Consider the following 16,125-nt stretch of genomic DNA (forward strand, 5'->3'; position numbering starts at 1 on the left):
AAAAAAAAAAAAAAAAAAAAAAAAAAAAAAAAAAAAAAAAAAAAAAGGGCTCCTGAGACGATCCTGGCAATTACAGGCCAGTCAGTCTAACTTCAGACAAACTGGTTGAAACTATAGTAACAAACAGATTTATCAGACACATAGCCTACGTCTCTACTTGCAGATCTAGAACACCGGGTGTAAAACCAGCCCTCAGAGACAGCAGCAGGGAAAGCACTGCTGTGTGTTCACACTGTGCTCCTTGTGACTGTGGAGCATGTCCACATTAACAGCTCTTGCAATGCCAGAGAGCAGTGCATTGTGGTAGCTATCCCAGTGTGCAAGTGTCTGCAGCGTGCTTTGGAAAGGGTTTGCAATGCCTAATGGGGCAGGCACAGTGTCACATGATGCAGGTTTCCCAATCCCATTGTTCCATGGGCATCCTACTAGATTGCCAGCTGTTTTTCAAATGAGGGGGTGGAGAGTGTGACAGGGAGTGTGTTGTGTGTGTATGGAGGGACAGACTGTGTTTTGGGGGGTAGAGTGTGTTAGCATGCTATCTTGTAAGTTCAGACAGCGGCAGGGGGAAACCCAACATCAGCCCCCACCCCCGTCTCTCTCTCACACACAGACACACAGACACTCTGCAGCAGGAGCTTTCCACAGTAATGGTTTGCTTTGTGTCCCAGAGCAGATAAGCATGCGGGCTGTCAGAAACGGAGCTCTGAAAGGGGATATACGCATGCCTGCAGTTGAGTTCAAAACAATGACCAGAGTTGTCACTTGACTTCAGGGGATTATGGGATGTTTCCACAGGCCAATCACAGTGCAGTAATGCAACACGTCGTCCACACTGACATCCCGGCGCTCCAGCCCAGGCACAGCAAGCTCTATGCTTCTCGTGGAGGTGGATTACCAGGAACGCTCAGCTGTAGAGTCCAGGCGCTCTAAGTGCCTTGCCAGTGTGGACACCTCAGGAGTTATGGTGCCTGGGGCTGATTTAATGTGCTCTAACTTGCAAGTCTAGACAAGGCCATAGATTAACACAATATGCTGCGGAAGAGTCAACGTGGCTTTTGTAAAGGGAAATCATGCCTTGCCCATCTATTAGAATTCTTTGAGGGGGTCAAAAAGCATGTGGATAAGGGTGATCTAGTGGATAAGGCATATCCAAACTTTCAAAAAGCCTTTCACAAGGTCCCACACCAAAAGTTCTTAAACAAAATAGGCAATAATGGGATAAGAGAAAAGGTCCTCCCATGGATCAGTAACTGCTTAAAAGACAGGATACAAAGGGTAGGAATTAATGGTCAGTATTCACAATGGAGAGAGATAAATAGCAGTGTCCCCCAGGGATCTGTACTGGGACCAGTACTGTTCAACATATTCATAAATGATCTGGAAAAGGGGTAAACAGTGAGGTGGCAAAGTTTGCAGAAGAAACTAAATTACTCAAGATAGTTATATCCAAAGCTGACTGAAAAGTTACAAAGGGATCTAATAAAACTGGTGATTGGGCAACAAAATGGCAGATGAAATTCAATGGGGATTAATGCAAAGTTATGTACATTGGAAGACACAATCCCAACTATACATACAGAATTTTAGGGACTAAATTAGCTGTTACCACTCAAGAAAGATATTGACGTCACTGTGGATAGTTTTCTGAAAACATCTGCTCAAAAGAGCAATGGCAGTCAAAAAAAGCTAACAATGTTAGGAACTATGGTCATTAGGATATTATCTATTCCTTTCCCACTATAAAAATCCATGGTATGGCCACACCTTGAATACTGCATGCCCCATCTCAAAAATATAAATAAATATTAGAATTGGAAAAAGTACAGAGAAGGGAAACAAAAACAATTGGGAGTATGGAACAGCTTTAATATGAGGAGAGATTAAAGAGACTGGGACTGTTCATTTTAGAAAAGAAACGACTGGGGGGGGGTGAAATGATAGAGGTCTGTAAAAACATGAATGGTATGAAGAAAGTGAATTGTTATTTACCCCTTCACATAACACATTACCAAGGGCCACCCAATGAAATTAATCGATAGCATATTTAAAACAAACAAAAGAAAGTACTACTTTACACAACACACAGTCAACCTGTGGAACTCATTGCCAGGGGATGTTGTGAAGGCCAAAAGTATAACTGGATTCAAAAACAAATTAGATAAGTTGATGGAGGATAGGTATCAATGGCTATTAGTCAAGATAGTCAGGGATGCAACCCCATGCTCTGGGTGTTCCTAAACCTCTGACTGACAGAAGCTGGGACTGGATGACAAGGGATGGTTCACTTGATAAATTGCCCTGTTCTGTTCACTCCCTCTGAAGCATCTGGCATCAGCCACTGTCAGAAGATAGGCTAGATGGACCAATGGTCCGACCAGTATGGTTATTCTGATGTTTCTTATGTAAAGATTGCTATCAAAGCAATCACTTTATGTGTACAAAACAAAATTTTCCACAGAAGACATACAGCATTTCTCTATCTATTACATTTCTGATAATGCAGAATGATTCCCTACTGTCAGTTTACTATAGCTTTGTTCCGTTTCCTTTTAAGTGTTCCAAGAGAGGGCATTTCTACCATTTCCCTTTGGAAATTATTTCACATTGTAATAGACCTAACTGTAGAAAGTTTCTCAGAATGCTTACTTTTTCTTATCCTCATTGCAGTATACTTTCCTAAAAATTCTTATCCTTGATGCTTACAATTTTCAAATATTTGTGTACTATCCTGTCCCTCTCTTAGCTGTCATTTCCCCCTCATATGTACATTAATAAGCAAATTAAGTTCAATAAATACATCTATATTGCCCTCTCACCTAACTTGATTAGGTACCTTTGAAGTTCCTCAGAGTCGTCTCTGGACTTTACTAACCTAAATAAGAAATGGTTACTAACCTCTTCTGAAACTGTTTTTCTTCAAGATGTGTTGCACACAGGGTGGATAAAAATCAATGATTTTTTTTAAATAAAAAAATAATCTGATTTTTTTAATTTAAATTGGATTTTCTTGATAAAATGCTTTTTCAGGAAAAAACCTATCTAAAGATAGTTTTAATTAAGATACATTATAGCTCAAAGATATCTCATCATGGAATAGGGATTATAAATTCTATAGTATAAGACAATATATTCATGTAATGTTTAAGAAAAGTTTTGTAAATGAGTTCCAATAGTTCATGGATTAGGGACTGTAATCAGGCGTGGACTCACCCCTGCGGTGCCTCCTGCTGGTTGTCTCAGGAATTAGCTCACCCAGCATCCGGAGCGCCCTCTGCAGGCCAGGTGTCCCGCCTGTCGTTGGCCCCGTGTCCCTCCCGGACCCCGGTGCCCTTGGCTTGGGTGCTGCCCCCCTGGCAGTACCCCACTCTCTCTCTGGGTCTCCCCACCCAGGGGAACCCCCACCCCTTATCCCAATGTCGCCTCAGTCGTGGCTACTGCCAGTCACCATCTAGCCCCCGCGCCCTGGGGCAGACTGCAGTCTATCAGCCAATCATCATCGGCAACAAGGGGTTTGGACTGGCTGCTTTTACCCACCCTCAGGCTGCCCCTGTGCAACCCCAGTACCTATTTGGGCCTAGGACCAGGCCCTGCAGCCTGGGGAGTTGCTCGCCTAGGGCTTCCCAGCCCACAAGGCCTTTCCCCAGCCCTGCCTTACTCTAGGTCCCCGGGTGAGCTCCCTGCAGCCAGGCCTGTCTCTCTCTCTCCTGTCAGAGGGAGACTCCTCAGCTTCTGGCTACCCTGGTCTTCTTATAAGGCTGAGTTCCTCAGTTTGGGGCGTGGCCCCAGCTGCAGCCACTTCCCCAATCAGCCGGGGTTTTGCCCCTTTACACAGCCCCAGCCCTCTGCAGGGCTTTTCCAACCCCTTCAGGGCTGGAGCGGGCATTCACCCGCTACAGGAACCCAATCTTATGGGGTTCCAGAGGCTTCTGTATAGATTATTTAGGTTAATCTTTCTATTTACCCAATGGGGCTCAGTGTAGAAGATACCATCAGAGATGCTTAGTTTTGCAGTTCTCAAACTGTGGATTTGTCTCTCCAGAGATAACAGCAAAAATGTTTTTAAATAAATAAAATAAATAAATAAATAATATATATAGGTGAAAAATAACAATCCTCAACCCTATTGTCACTCTGCAAATGTGTGTACACAGAGTCAATCCCTTACCTCTCTCTAAAAGTGCAAAGTTTCAAAAAGTTCAATGAATAGAACTCCAGAGGGGGAATAATGGAAACCATTGTGACCATGAAAATTCTCATATGGGTCTGAGAACTCCCTTTGCTTTCAGGATCAGGAAATAGTGTGAATAATAAAAAAAAACCCTTCCTTCTGTATAACTGAGGAATTTCCTCTATGGCCCCCACTAAGGAAGAGATTGCACCTCCCGAAGGAGGACCTCCTCATGGGAGTGGTCCCTGAAAAGGGATGGGGAAGGGGAGATAGAAAGAAGATGAAGGGTGTATCCCAAGTCCACTTTGCTTAAGACCTACTGGTCTCTAGTGGGACTAAGACTTAGGAAGTGGGATAGCTGGTTGGCAAATGGTGGGATAGGAGAGGCTGGCACTCTGGAAACTGGTAGGCTGTCCTTGACAAACATCAAAATGTTTGCTTACAACTCCTACTTTGTCTGGATGAACCAGGAGCCGTTGCTGAAGAAGGAGGGAAGGGTCTTCTCCTATAACTTCAGCCTTTTTTTCTGGCTCGGTCTTGGTGACAAGATGTGAAAGCAGGAAAACAGTGAGGCTGCTGATAGAAGAATTGCTTCCTCTTTGGTGAAGGTGTATGCCCAAAGATTTGTCCATCTCCCGTGAGTTCTTTAGGCTATGCAGCTTGTCATCTCTCTGCTCAGAGAAGAGCAAAGGGCAGGTTCCCTATGGTCTGTCAGACATCTTGAGGAAGACCGGATGACTAAAGCCACGAGCAGCTGTGATTTGTAATGGCCAATGCCATGGCTCTAGTTGCAGAGTCCAAACACATCTGAAGGGAAGTTTTGGCCATTAATTAAACCGTATCCAACATGACGAGAAATCCCCGCCTTGCATCCTCTAGCAATTTGTCTTTAAATTTTAATATATTGTCTCAGACGCTAAAGTCATAATATCCCTGCAAAGTCTGCTGGTTAGCAATCTTAAACTGTAGGCCCACTGTCTAATAAAGTTTTCTGCCAAAGAGATCCTGCTTCTGTGCATCCTTTCCTACTGGGGTAAATGCCTGCTGACCCTGGCGTTCTCTCTCATTGGCAGCTGAGACCACCAATGACCCCAGAGGGGGGTGGGTGTAAAAATACTCAACCCCCTGAAAAGGGACAAAATATTTGCACTTGGCCCTTTTTGCTGGGGGTAAGGGGGGGAGAGAGAGAGAGAGAGAATCTGACACAGTACCTTGCTGTGCTTCAAGTTCACTTCATTAATTGGGACCACCAGTCCAGATCAGTGGCTCGCAACTTTTCCAGACTACTATACCCTTTCAGGAGTCTGATTGGTGTTGTGTACCCCCAAGTTTAACCTCATTTAAAAGCTACTTGCTTACAAAACCAGACAAAAAAATAAAAAAAAAAGTATCACAGCACAATATTACTGAAAAATTGCTTACTTTCTCATTTTTACCATATAATTATAAAATAAATCAATTGGATATAAATATTGTACTTACATTTCAGTATTTAATATATAGAGTGGTATAAACAAGTCATTGTATGACATTTTAGTTTGTACTGACTTTGCAAGTGCTTTTTATATGTAGCCTGTTGTAAAACTAGGAAAATATCTAGATGAGTTGATGTACCCTCTGGAAGACCTCTGCATACACCCGGTTGAGAACCACTGCTTTAGATAGTCTCACATAAGCTAAGATGTCAACCAGCCTGTGAGACCTTTCTTCAACCTCTTCCACCTGGATATACAGGGCAGCAGCCACCCTCTTACACAGGTCCTGATGAGCCTTGTAATCCTCAGTGGGAGTTGAGGAACCTTCCAACACAACTGCTTCATTGGGTGATGAAGAGGAGGAAGCCAAAGGTGGCTTCACTGGGGCCTCCACTGACTGCTTTAAAGCAAGATCTACTGGAGCAACTTCCTCCCTCTTGGCACTGAGCCCAGTAACAGGAGTGGTCTCCCGCTGCAATTGGTATGGTAAATCTTGGTGCCCACTCAATGAAAAAAAGAGCAGGAAGGGCATGAAACAATCCTCCCAACAAGGCCACTGATAAGGCTCTGAAGCCCAATTTCCTCCTGGCCATGGGTCTTCTCTTGAAGGCCAAGATAGATCCTCCAGGGGATGCCAAGGATGGTAGGTGGTGGAAGAGGAACGGAGTTGTTCCTGGTGTGGCTGCGACAAAGAGACAACCTCAGAGTCCGAAGATAAATCAGCCTCTTAGAAAGGGGCTATTCCCATTGGTGCTGGGGATTAATGTTGGGAGCCCGGAGACAGCAGTAATGGTAAGATCATGGCCAGCTTCCCTTTGGACAGTAGAAGCACGCAAAGAGGCAGGCGGAAGACTGGAGGCATGGACGGTACCATCTGCTGGGACAATACAGTTACAGTAGGTGCTGGTACTGGGCAAGAAGACTCCTGGATTGTTAGCAAAGCTGACCCTGAGACACTCAGTAGGTCCCATGCTGCCGCATAAGCTTCCGGAGTAGACAGTACTGGGATAGTCTCCTGTACCATTGAACCAGACGAAGCCACCTCAGAGGTGCCGATGCTGATAGTCCCTGCTGAGCAGATGGACTGTCTCGGAGTGCACTTTGGCCTCAAGTGCACTCTGTTGTCCTTGTACCTAGCTCTCCCAGATACTGAGCCCTTACATACCATCTTCTGGTCGCTCTTCCTCAGTACTTGGGAGGCAGAGCACTCCTGATTGACACGGATGCACTCGGTACCCACCCTGAGTGGGAACACTCTGAGGGTGGACACAAAGCCGTCTCCGTGAGAAGAAACTTAAGCCAGGCTCCCTGTCTGTCTTGGTTCTTGGATTAAAGTCCCTGCAAATTTGAAAACAGTCCCTGATGTGAGATTCCCCAAGACGCTTCAGGCAATTGGATTGCAAGTCACTCACTGGCATCAGTTTCTTGAAGGAAAGCAGGGCTTGAAACCCAGTAACCAAGGCATAACCCAACAATGGAACCAAAATATTTACAAACACTTCAAAAGAAAACTCATTTCCGTAAACAGTTTAAACTACTGAAATTACTAAAACAAGTAACAACCATATAAACATCGGAAAAAACCTGCAATAGCAAAACCACACTTTCCAACAACCGTCAAAGGCCGTAAGAAGGAACTGAGGGGGGTAGGCAGCAGCTCTATCCTTTATATCTTTGCAAGGTGGCACATGCAGCAAAGGGCGCACGTGCCATCCAAACAGGTACCACTGACGGAAAAATCTCTGACAACTGCACACACACACACACACACCCCTCTCTGAAGTGGAATTGACGTGCAATCACTCAAAGAACTGTGTCTTATCTAAATTTAGATATCTCCCTGCTCACCCCTATTCCAGATTATAAATGTATTAAACACTGGATATGACATGTAACCTTGAGGCATCCTCCTGTCAACCTTTTGCTATGAGTAAATTTTTCCTTTTATTTTTGCTCTTAGCCAGGTTATGATCCAATACTTTGCCTCTCATCCCATGATTTCATTTCTCATCTTGTCATAGGACCTTTGAAAGTCTAAATAAATTATGTCAACTTTATCCACTACTTTGACATGTTGCAGAATTCTAGTAGATCAGTGAGATACTATTTTCCTATGCAGACACCATGCTAGTTAGATCCTAACATAATATGATCTTCCAGGTGTTTTATTATTCTATTTTTTAATTATAATTTTACCCTATTTAGCAGGTACAGATATATGGTTTACTGCTCTGTAATTCCACAAATCATCCATTGAGTCTTTTAACATAGGCACGTTTGCTATCCTCCAATCCTCCGGTACAGTAGCTGTTTTTAATGAGAGATCGCACAGTTTTGCTAGTGGTTCAACACTTTATACTTAAGCTCCTCAGAACCCTTGGAAGTATACCAAGTGGGCCTGGTATCATAAAAAGCACAGTGGGTAATTAGACACAAAAGATAATTTCTAAATCAAGAACCAGCAGAAGCATCCACTGCACACAAACTGCACAAAAGCTCTGTAAGAATGACTGATTTTCTGGATAATTTTGTCATTTATATGCCTATTTTCAGGGAACAACTCAATACTATATGTTCAGTATGTCAAAGTATTGCACATATTTACTAAAATGGAGTTTGTAGACATTCAGGAAACAGGAAAGCCAATTATACTGTCAAGGCAATGCCAGCACCAAAAGTAACTGATTATTTGCTTGTTTGCTCTCTAAGAAGCAGTTACCCTGGACTGGCATACAGCTTGATTTCAGGGTGTCCTGGCCATCAGTATGAGATTAAGGATCTTGTATGAACAACTGTACTCCCCTGAATTCCCTTTTAGAATGACCAAAATGGATATATTTGATCAATAAATGCTTGGTAATGTCTTAAGTAGATTCTAAAACTTCTGAGCAAGAATAACCGGAGACAAGATTCTGGCATCAGTAGGGTCTCATATCTGGTAAAAACTCCAACCTTATATAAATTGCATGTAGATAATTTATAAAATGGGGCTCGCCTATGCCACGAGATTGTTGTTAGGATTAGTATTTGCTCAGTCCTTTGAATGTGAAGCTCTATACAAGTGCTCAATATCAACCATCTCCCCTGGCTCTTTTTATTTTTTTCCCCACTTTCTAACTATAACCTGTTTAAGTAAATGTAATCTGGAAGCGACTGAGGCACATACACTGATGTGTCAGAATGAAATCCTCCCTGTCTTAAGGGATTTTAACACTTTTTCTTGTCCGTTTTAATAAGTTTTTTTTAAAATATATGTTTAAAGGGTATTATACTTTACTGTATGAAAACACTTGGTACATTTTATTTGTAATGATCACTGTACTACTTCTCAAGTCTATTAAAAATGCCAATCTTTAATACGTATGTTAGCTTTCAGAGTTAAAACTGTTATTTGCAATTATGAATATTTCTTCTACTTTCCTTTTCTGGGGGTTTGAACACCAAACGTTGAACAAAGGTTACCTAACTGACACGCACAAGTGCACAAAATACTTAAAGAACAGGATTAAGAAACTGTATTTGATAGCTGGTTAAAAAGCAATGATAAGCTGAGATGGCATCAATCAGACTTATTTTTGTTTACTAGGCTACAAAGCATTACAAGACAAACTGGCACTTCCAATAAGCAAAGACTTTCCTAATGCTCTTCTATAATTTCCACTCTCTTAAACAAAAGAAATGAATGAAAAATTCCAAAGCAGCCACTCATTACTAGTTTTCTTGATTATTTTCTTGCTATGCACTCTGACATTTCAAACTTTTTAAAAAATGTTGTAACATGCCTTCAGTTGTAATGTGCTTTATTCAGATATACTTGTTTTTTTTAAATTTGAGTGGCAGCTGAAGCCATTTATATAAGATGTGAATAATTACTTTAGTGGAATGAGTTCTGAAAACAAGTTTTCCCTATTAAACTGAATAAGTATGTTGTTGCTTTAAAAGAAGTGTACTTGCTCAAAGGTACTTTGCTGGGATGACTTCTGGCCTAATACAGATACAGGTGTTAATGAAAGTTAAAATTCATCAGTACACTTTTGCTCTGTTCAACATAGTGACAGCCAGTGATGTATAGTTTCAGTGATGTATAGTTTGTGCCAATTTTAATGTTTTGATAATTGAAATAAATTACCAATTTTAAAGTACGATCTATGCAGTAAAAATATAGCTAGTATATAACCAAGCATCAGTTAAGTGATTCAAGTTGCAGAAACATATGGTGATGATCTTAAGTAATGTTTGGGGAAACTATTTAAATGAAACAGCTGTTAAATCAAGATGATGGGAATTCACCAAGGTGTTCCAATTAAGCAGCTTCTACCATGTGAGTTTTTCTGTCCCCTCCTCCATAAGCTGTACTAGTCTATCCTATTTTATATATAATTTCAGCAATTGGACTCCCCTTCCTTTATCACAAGAATTTTCTTTTTAAAATTTAGTTTTTATTTTTACATACAAAAAAATGAATCAAGTTTTTGTTGTTCTCTATTCTAAAGTATTTTTGGGAAGCAAGAGGATGGTTAGAGACTAAGCTGTATGTGATGTGTCATTCAGAACTGCTGATACATATATCAGAGGGAAAAAGGAAACAGTATGACTTTGAAACTACTGCTGGAATACACCACTTCATGTACTCCACATCCACATTCCAATTCCCCAAAACTGGAGTAAAATGGGAAGCAAGAAAACTAGTTTCAGTTTTTACGCATCTAAAATAAAAATTAAAAAAGGAAACCTTGTTATTGAGCAGAAAGTGAAGTGGACTAACCCTGGATGAGCACAAGTGTCCAGAATAGTCTTTTTTTGTTTTGAATAGAAATTGCACAGGGTCACTTCGTTAACACAGTTGAACACATCAGTGTTTATCTCATGATGTGATATCATCACTTGTTGTGACAATTAGCCCCTCACCTTGTGCTGAACAATCCCACAAGCTGGCTATAATTTGCCACGACACCAAATTTTTTGTACTGCTTATCTAACAGCATGCTGCAACATGTCCTATGACAACCGTCAACATTTTACATTAAAACAATATGCAGAAAGTCATTTAGACATTGCAACTAACTAAATACTTTCAGACTGAGCACCTTCAATTTAAGCATACAGTTTCATGTCTGAAAAATGGATGATTAGCACCAAGCAAAGACCATTTATTTAAGAGCTTGGTTATTCATCTCCCATTTAAGGCACTATTGATAAATTAAAGCCAATGACCAATATTTCAACTTCCACTGTCACTACACAAGGATTTACACAGCTCTTCTATATTTCAAAAATGTTTGGAAAAGGAAGACCAGAGCCTCAACCAGCTGAGTATGATGGCCAAAAGATTCCTGCTAAATGAATCAGTCAGCATTTCTGCAATAATAGTCTTTTACATTAAAAAACCCTCTTTTTAATGCACTTTAACAAAAAATGTTACATTATTTAGCGTTTCCTTTTATGTAGCTAACTTACCTTACTTGATATTGGATGTGTAATTGATCTTCCATCAGGTGATTTTGGTGAAGAACGCATGTCAGACAGAACTGGAGCTACCTAAACCAAAGTTGCACAAAGAAATAACATACTTAAGATTCTATAAGACTGTGTCAGAATGCCAAATGACGACAACGAAGGGTGCAAAACTCTTTGCCGTTCACTACATACAAATTGTGACATTGTGCAGCCACTTTAGCAATTCTAAGCCAGAACTATTTTCAAATTAAGTTTTCTTCTGGCTAATTTATTAGTGCGTATTTAAACACATTCTTGGTGTAAGTGAAAGAGCTGAATGCACTACTTCTGAAAGTCTGGTAAACATTCTTTTGTTTAAATGACTATCCTGACCAGGAATGATAATAAATGCTATCACCTGGATTTCATTCTCTCTGCTTACAGCGCAGACCCCATTAAATTTGGAGATCCCCTCTAAGTTCACTATATTCATCTCAGTGAATATTTTGTCATACAAATGCTTCAGTTTTCTTTTAAAAATACTTCTGATGAAAAATACAACCGGTTTAAACAGAACAGCAATATTTCAGATTAACAGATAGTACGGATTTTCATTACAACTAGGAATGTGCCAATAGTTAACTAAACACTAACCAGAGAGACAAGGTGGGTGAGGTAATATCTTTTATACTGCACATAGTACACTGCATAAACACTAACCAGTCACAAGTGTTTGACTGAAGGAAGCTAAATTAGAAACCAAGTAGTAAATTAATCTACATCTCACACTGAATGTTTGTTTGTTGATTGCATCAGGATCAAAAAATCAGAATTCATCATTGCATCCTCTTAACACATGTTAAATATTTTTCTTATTATATTAAATTGCTGTTATCATAACACTTTATGATGAAGTACAGCAGATAGAGAACATTTTTGATTAAGCAGTTGTACAGAATCTCATTCCATTCCTAATTATAATGGAAAGCTGTTCTCATTTTCTATAAAGACATTCTAGTAATTAGATCTATTTTGAAAAAAAAATTGTAAAAAGAACTAAGGCTATGTCTACACTGTGTACTTTACAGTAGCACAGCGGTGCCGCTATACTGGTGCGGCTATAAGTTACGCAGTGTAGCCACTCCTTGTTGGCAAGAGAGCTCTCCTTCCAACAAAATAAAACCACCCCCCAAAAGCTTTGTTGGCAGGAGAGCATCTCCCACCGACAAAGCACTGTCCACATTGGTGCTTTTCATTGGTAAAACTTCTGTCTGTTAAGGGGGTGTTTTTTCACACCTTTGACCAAAATATCTTTAGTTTATGCTAGTGACAGGGTTAAGTTTACATATTCGGATTTTCCTATTTTAACAAAAACCAGCTTGTATGCGTTTCTTGACTTTAAAAATAAAGGCTGCAAGAGATGAATTAAACAAGGAGTCTCTCCAGACAACAAAAACATAGAAACCCACAGCTTGTGGGATTGCTGAATTAGTTTCTAATTGAGCGATGACACTAGGAAGGCAGTTGTGACGCTGAAGTGTTTCACATGAACCAACTGTAAGAAAGGAAGCAGCAACTGATGCCACAGGGAGCCTAGAGAAAGGAGCAGAGATTCCTATACAACTTCCCTATAACTTACACTTGGCTACCATCAGATCTAGCCCCGAAGGAGGAGGGAGAAGTTAGAACTGGCAATGCTGTAGCTGTTTTGGAAAGGAAGCAGTATTTCTTAAATATATATTCAAATATAAATGCTTAATGAGTTATCTCAAAAGCAGAACATAATTTAGACCAAATGTAACTCAATTAAGATAGACCTAAAGTTGAAGTTTGGTAAGATAGAGGATTTTGTTCTCTTGGTTGGAGGCCATGCAAAAGTTGCACTTCATAAGAATTTACCATATAGAAGGCAGGTTTTTAAAAATATTTAGTGTTTTATTTTGTTCTTTTGGGCTACTGTTTACAGTAAAATGGACATCTGTAGTTACATATAATCCAATACACCAGTGAGCATAGTATTTAAGTGCCATGTATAGTAGGTGTATATACCATAAAAAGCATTGAGAATTTTAAGTTTGCACAGTTAAAAACTTCAAAGATCAGGAAATGAAAGAGCTATAACTGCATATGCTACTGACACAGCCTGCTTCAGATGCGTCTCCACTCCAGACATCTGTAAAGCAACAACACGATCTTCACCACATATTTACAAAGCACTGTTCCTTTGATACAGCTTCCAGAATGGAATCCTGTTTCAGACTCTCTGTTCTCCATTTCTTTGGAAAAGATTTCTCAAGCAAACTCTTGTAGCCCTTTTATTTCCACTCCCCTAAAAACATTAGTTTCTTTTGGAATGGTTCCTTATTCTCAGTTCACTGATTTTTTTTGTACAAAGTTTCTCACTAATTGCTGACACCTCTTATAAACTAAAATATCGTTTATGTATTGGATGATTAAAAAGCCTCTTCATAGGTCTGATCCTGCTCCTATTGAAGACAATGGCAAAACTCACACCGGGTTCAATGGAGCAGGATCAAGCCATATATTCATAGATTAGTAAAAGAAAAATCCACACTGCTGGCATTGGCCTTGCTGTTACTCATTGCAGCTTTATCCATTTTTCTTCTTCTTTTGGGACATCTCTCAAGCTACTTACTCCCCAAGAGTGAGAACTCTGCACAGATGGTATCTTGCTAAATAAAGATAAAAATACTTACATGTAATTTGTCTTCTCTGAAGATACAGCCTCGTAGGGCTCTCACTCACTTCCACTCAGAAGTGAAGATGTTTATGGATGTGTCTCAATTTTTATAATTTGTTTTCTTTTTTAATTTGAGGTATATTCTTGCTTGTGTGTTCATTTTGTACTGGTTTATCATGGAAACTGCAACCAAAGGAACTGTCTGGAACATTTAGATGGTGATATTTATAGGTGTCAAGAAATGGCAAATGATGACCAATAGGGGGCCTGCCCATTCTATCTACTCAAGGGTCAAAATACCCTAAGAGCTAAGACCCAGGAATGAAAATCCTGAAGATGGAAACTCTCTCTTAAGATACTATTTCCATACAAAGTATTCCAACAGTTCATCCCTAAGACAAGACAAGCAGTTTATAAACTACATAAAAATGTAAATTGTAAAAAAGGTGTAATGCATTTTAACAATACTTACTTCTCCACTACTGGAACCTTTTTTCTGCTGACATCTTCTGACCACTTCCAACAATAAGGGGCCACCTACAGTACCTTCTGCTTCTATAATTCCTAAATCTCGGGCTAAATTCTCTCGCCCTTCAAGCCCATTTAGCTGGAAAAAAGTTAACATATAACCTTAAACTCAAATGAAAGTGGTAAACTTTTAGAAGTTAGCACAGCAACAATTTGACCAACCAATCAAGATTTCCCAATTTTAATCATGTACATATCAGGACTAGCTGACACTAAACAGCAACTTTATAGAACTTACAAACCAAAACAAATAATATTCCACGTCACTTAACACATAATTAAGATTAAAATAATTTTATATTCAAGTTATTTTAGTCTATTACCTTTTAAAACTGGGTCATACCATACTTCAACCAATGATTCTGCAACAAGCTCAGCACAAATGGACCACGGCCTCCACGCAGGGTTTCAGTGACTTCAATGGAACTGTGCAAGCACATGGCTTCACCTATGTGGAGCAGTATGCAGAATCAAAGCCTTAATTTCCAGCCTCTATGGGTCCAAAAAAATCCGATTTTAACTAACGACCCAGATGAAAATTTGTCCTAATCTTTTTTCCAAATTCCTTTGTTCTCAACATCAGCAAAAAGATTATAGAATAGCTTGTACATCAGTTCAATAAAAAATGAACAAAGGTAGCTCTAAATTCAACTTTTACACATGTAACAGACACAAAAATGTGATAGTATGGTTTGTCCAAGTTTCACTAACATGAATACAGAATGACTACAAATAGCATCCTTCCTCTTTTAAATTCTTAAGGTGACTTAATGGGCGCTGTAGCCCTCTCTTCAAAAATACAGGGAAATCAAACACTAAATTTTACTTGTGATGTAGACATCTCATTCAAAACAGATTAAAATCGCCAACATATTTCACATAGGCAACTTGATGAGCCATCACAACTATATAATCATTTAGTCCATAAAGGCCTGGCTTTACTCAAATCAAAAACCTTGATCTGAAAACATGTATACAACCCTCTAATCCCCTGAATTACTCAATCCCATTAAATGAGGGGTCTACTAATACAGAAATAACTGCACACAATGTATTACTTTACTCTACGATCGTATTAGAGAGTGTGCTGTGAGGAAACAAAATCAATAGCAAATACAGTAAATAAATTATGGGAAGTTACTAAAAGAGAAACAGATTTCAAAAGAGATTATAATCTGAAAAATGACTGTAAATGTGCCATTGTGGAATTCTATATTTATTTTATTTCAATACAGCTTCTTATCAAATATGCTCATTTTACAAACAAAGATTCCCACCTTTCCCACACCCCAAAAATGCCAGTCCCCCAATCTCAACTTGGATTTTGAGAGTCAAGCTGGGTCTTTTTCTTTTCATTAATCAATATCAAACTATGCTCTTCCTTAAGTTTGCAGAGGTATAACTGATTGCATCTTAGTAAAAAAAAACAAAAAAAACGGTTGATAACACACAACAAAGAGAACTCAGCCTGCATTCTCAGCTATGTTGGTTCTGTAGGGCTAACAGAAGCAGTATAGTAACAGCATTTTTGGCTACTGAACTCAGCAGATGTGACTCTAAAGACATCGAGGGAGAAATCTGTTAGTAGGAAGTGCCATTTCTCTAGAATACAAGCTCCTCTTAATCGGAGCTGATTCTGAAGACACATGGAGCTGAGGACATTTGGCACAGCATGGGAATCTAGGTGGTTTTAGGATTAAGTCAGTTGCAGAAGATTTTTCTGAATTTTCTTCTGTGAAACAGGGCAAAAGTCCTTCCACTAAGATTTAATATGAATCACCAGTTTTTATCTGTAAAAAGCAACAGAGGGTCCTGTG

At 39.6% G+C, this 16,125-nt stretch overlaps 1 protein-coding gene across 1 annotated transcript in view; it reads right to left on the minus strand.

Moving 5' to 3' along the window:
* FGFR1OP (FGFR1 oncogene partner) overlaps positions 1-16,125 on the minus strand; it is a 46,276-nt gene that overhangs the window by 18,041 nt on the left and 12,110 nt on the right. Inside the window, 2 exon segments of the mRNA XM_024205942.1 lie at positions 11,101-11,181; positions 14,253-14,387. Coding sequence (XP_024061710.1) covers positions 11,101-11,181; positions 14,253-14,387 — 216 coding nt within the window.

The sequence above is a fragment of the Terrapene carolina genome, unplaced genomic scaffold (genome assembly GCF_002925995.2).
Source record: "Terrapene carolina triunguis isolate 2854851 unplaced genomic scaffold, T_m_triunguis-2.0 Scaffold85, whole genome shotgun sequence".
In the NCBI taxonomy this organism is placed as follows: Eukaryota; Metazoa; Chordata; order Testudines; family Emydidae; genus Terrapene; species Terrapene triunguis.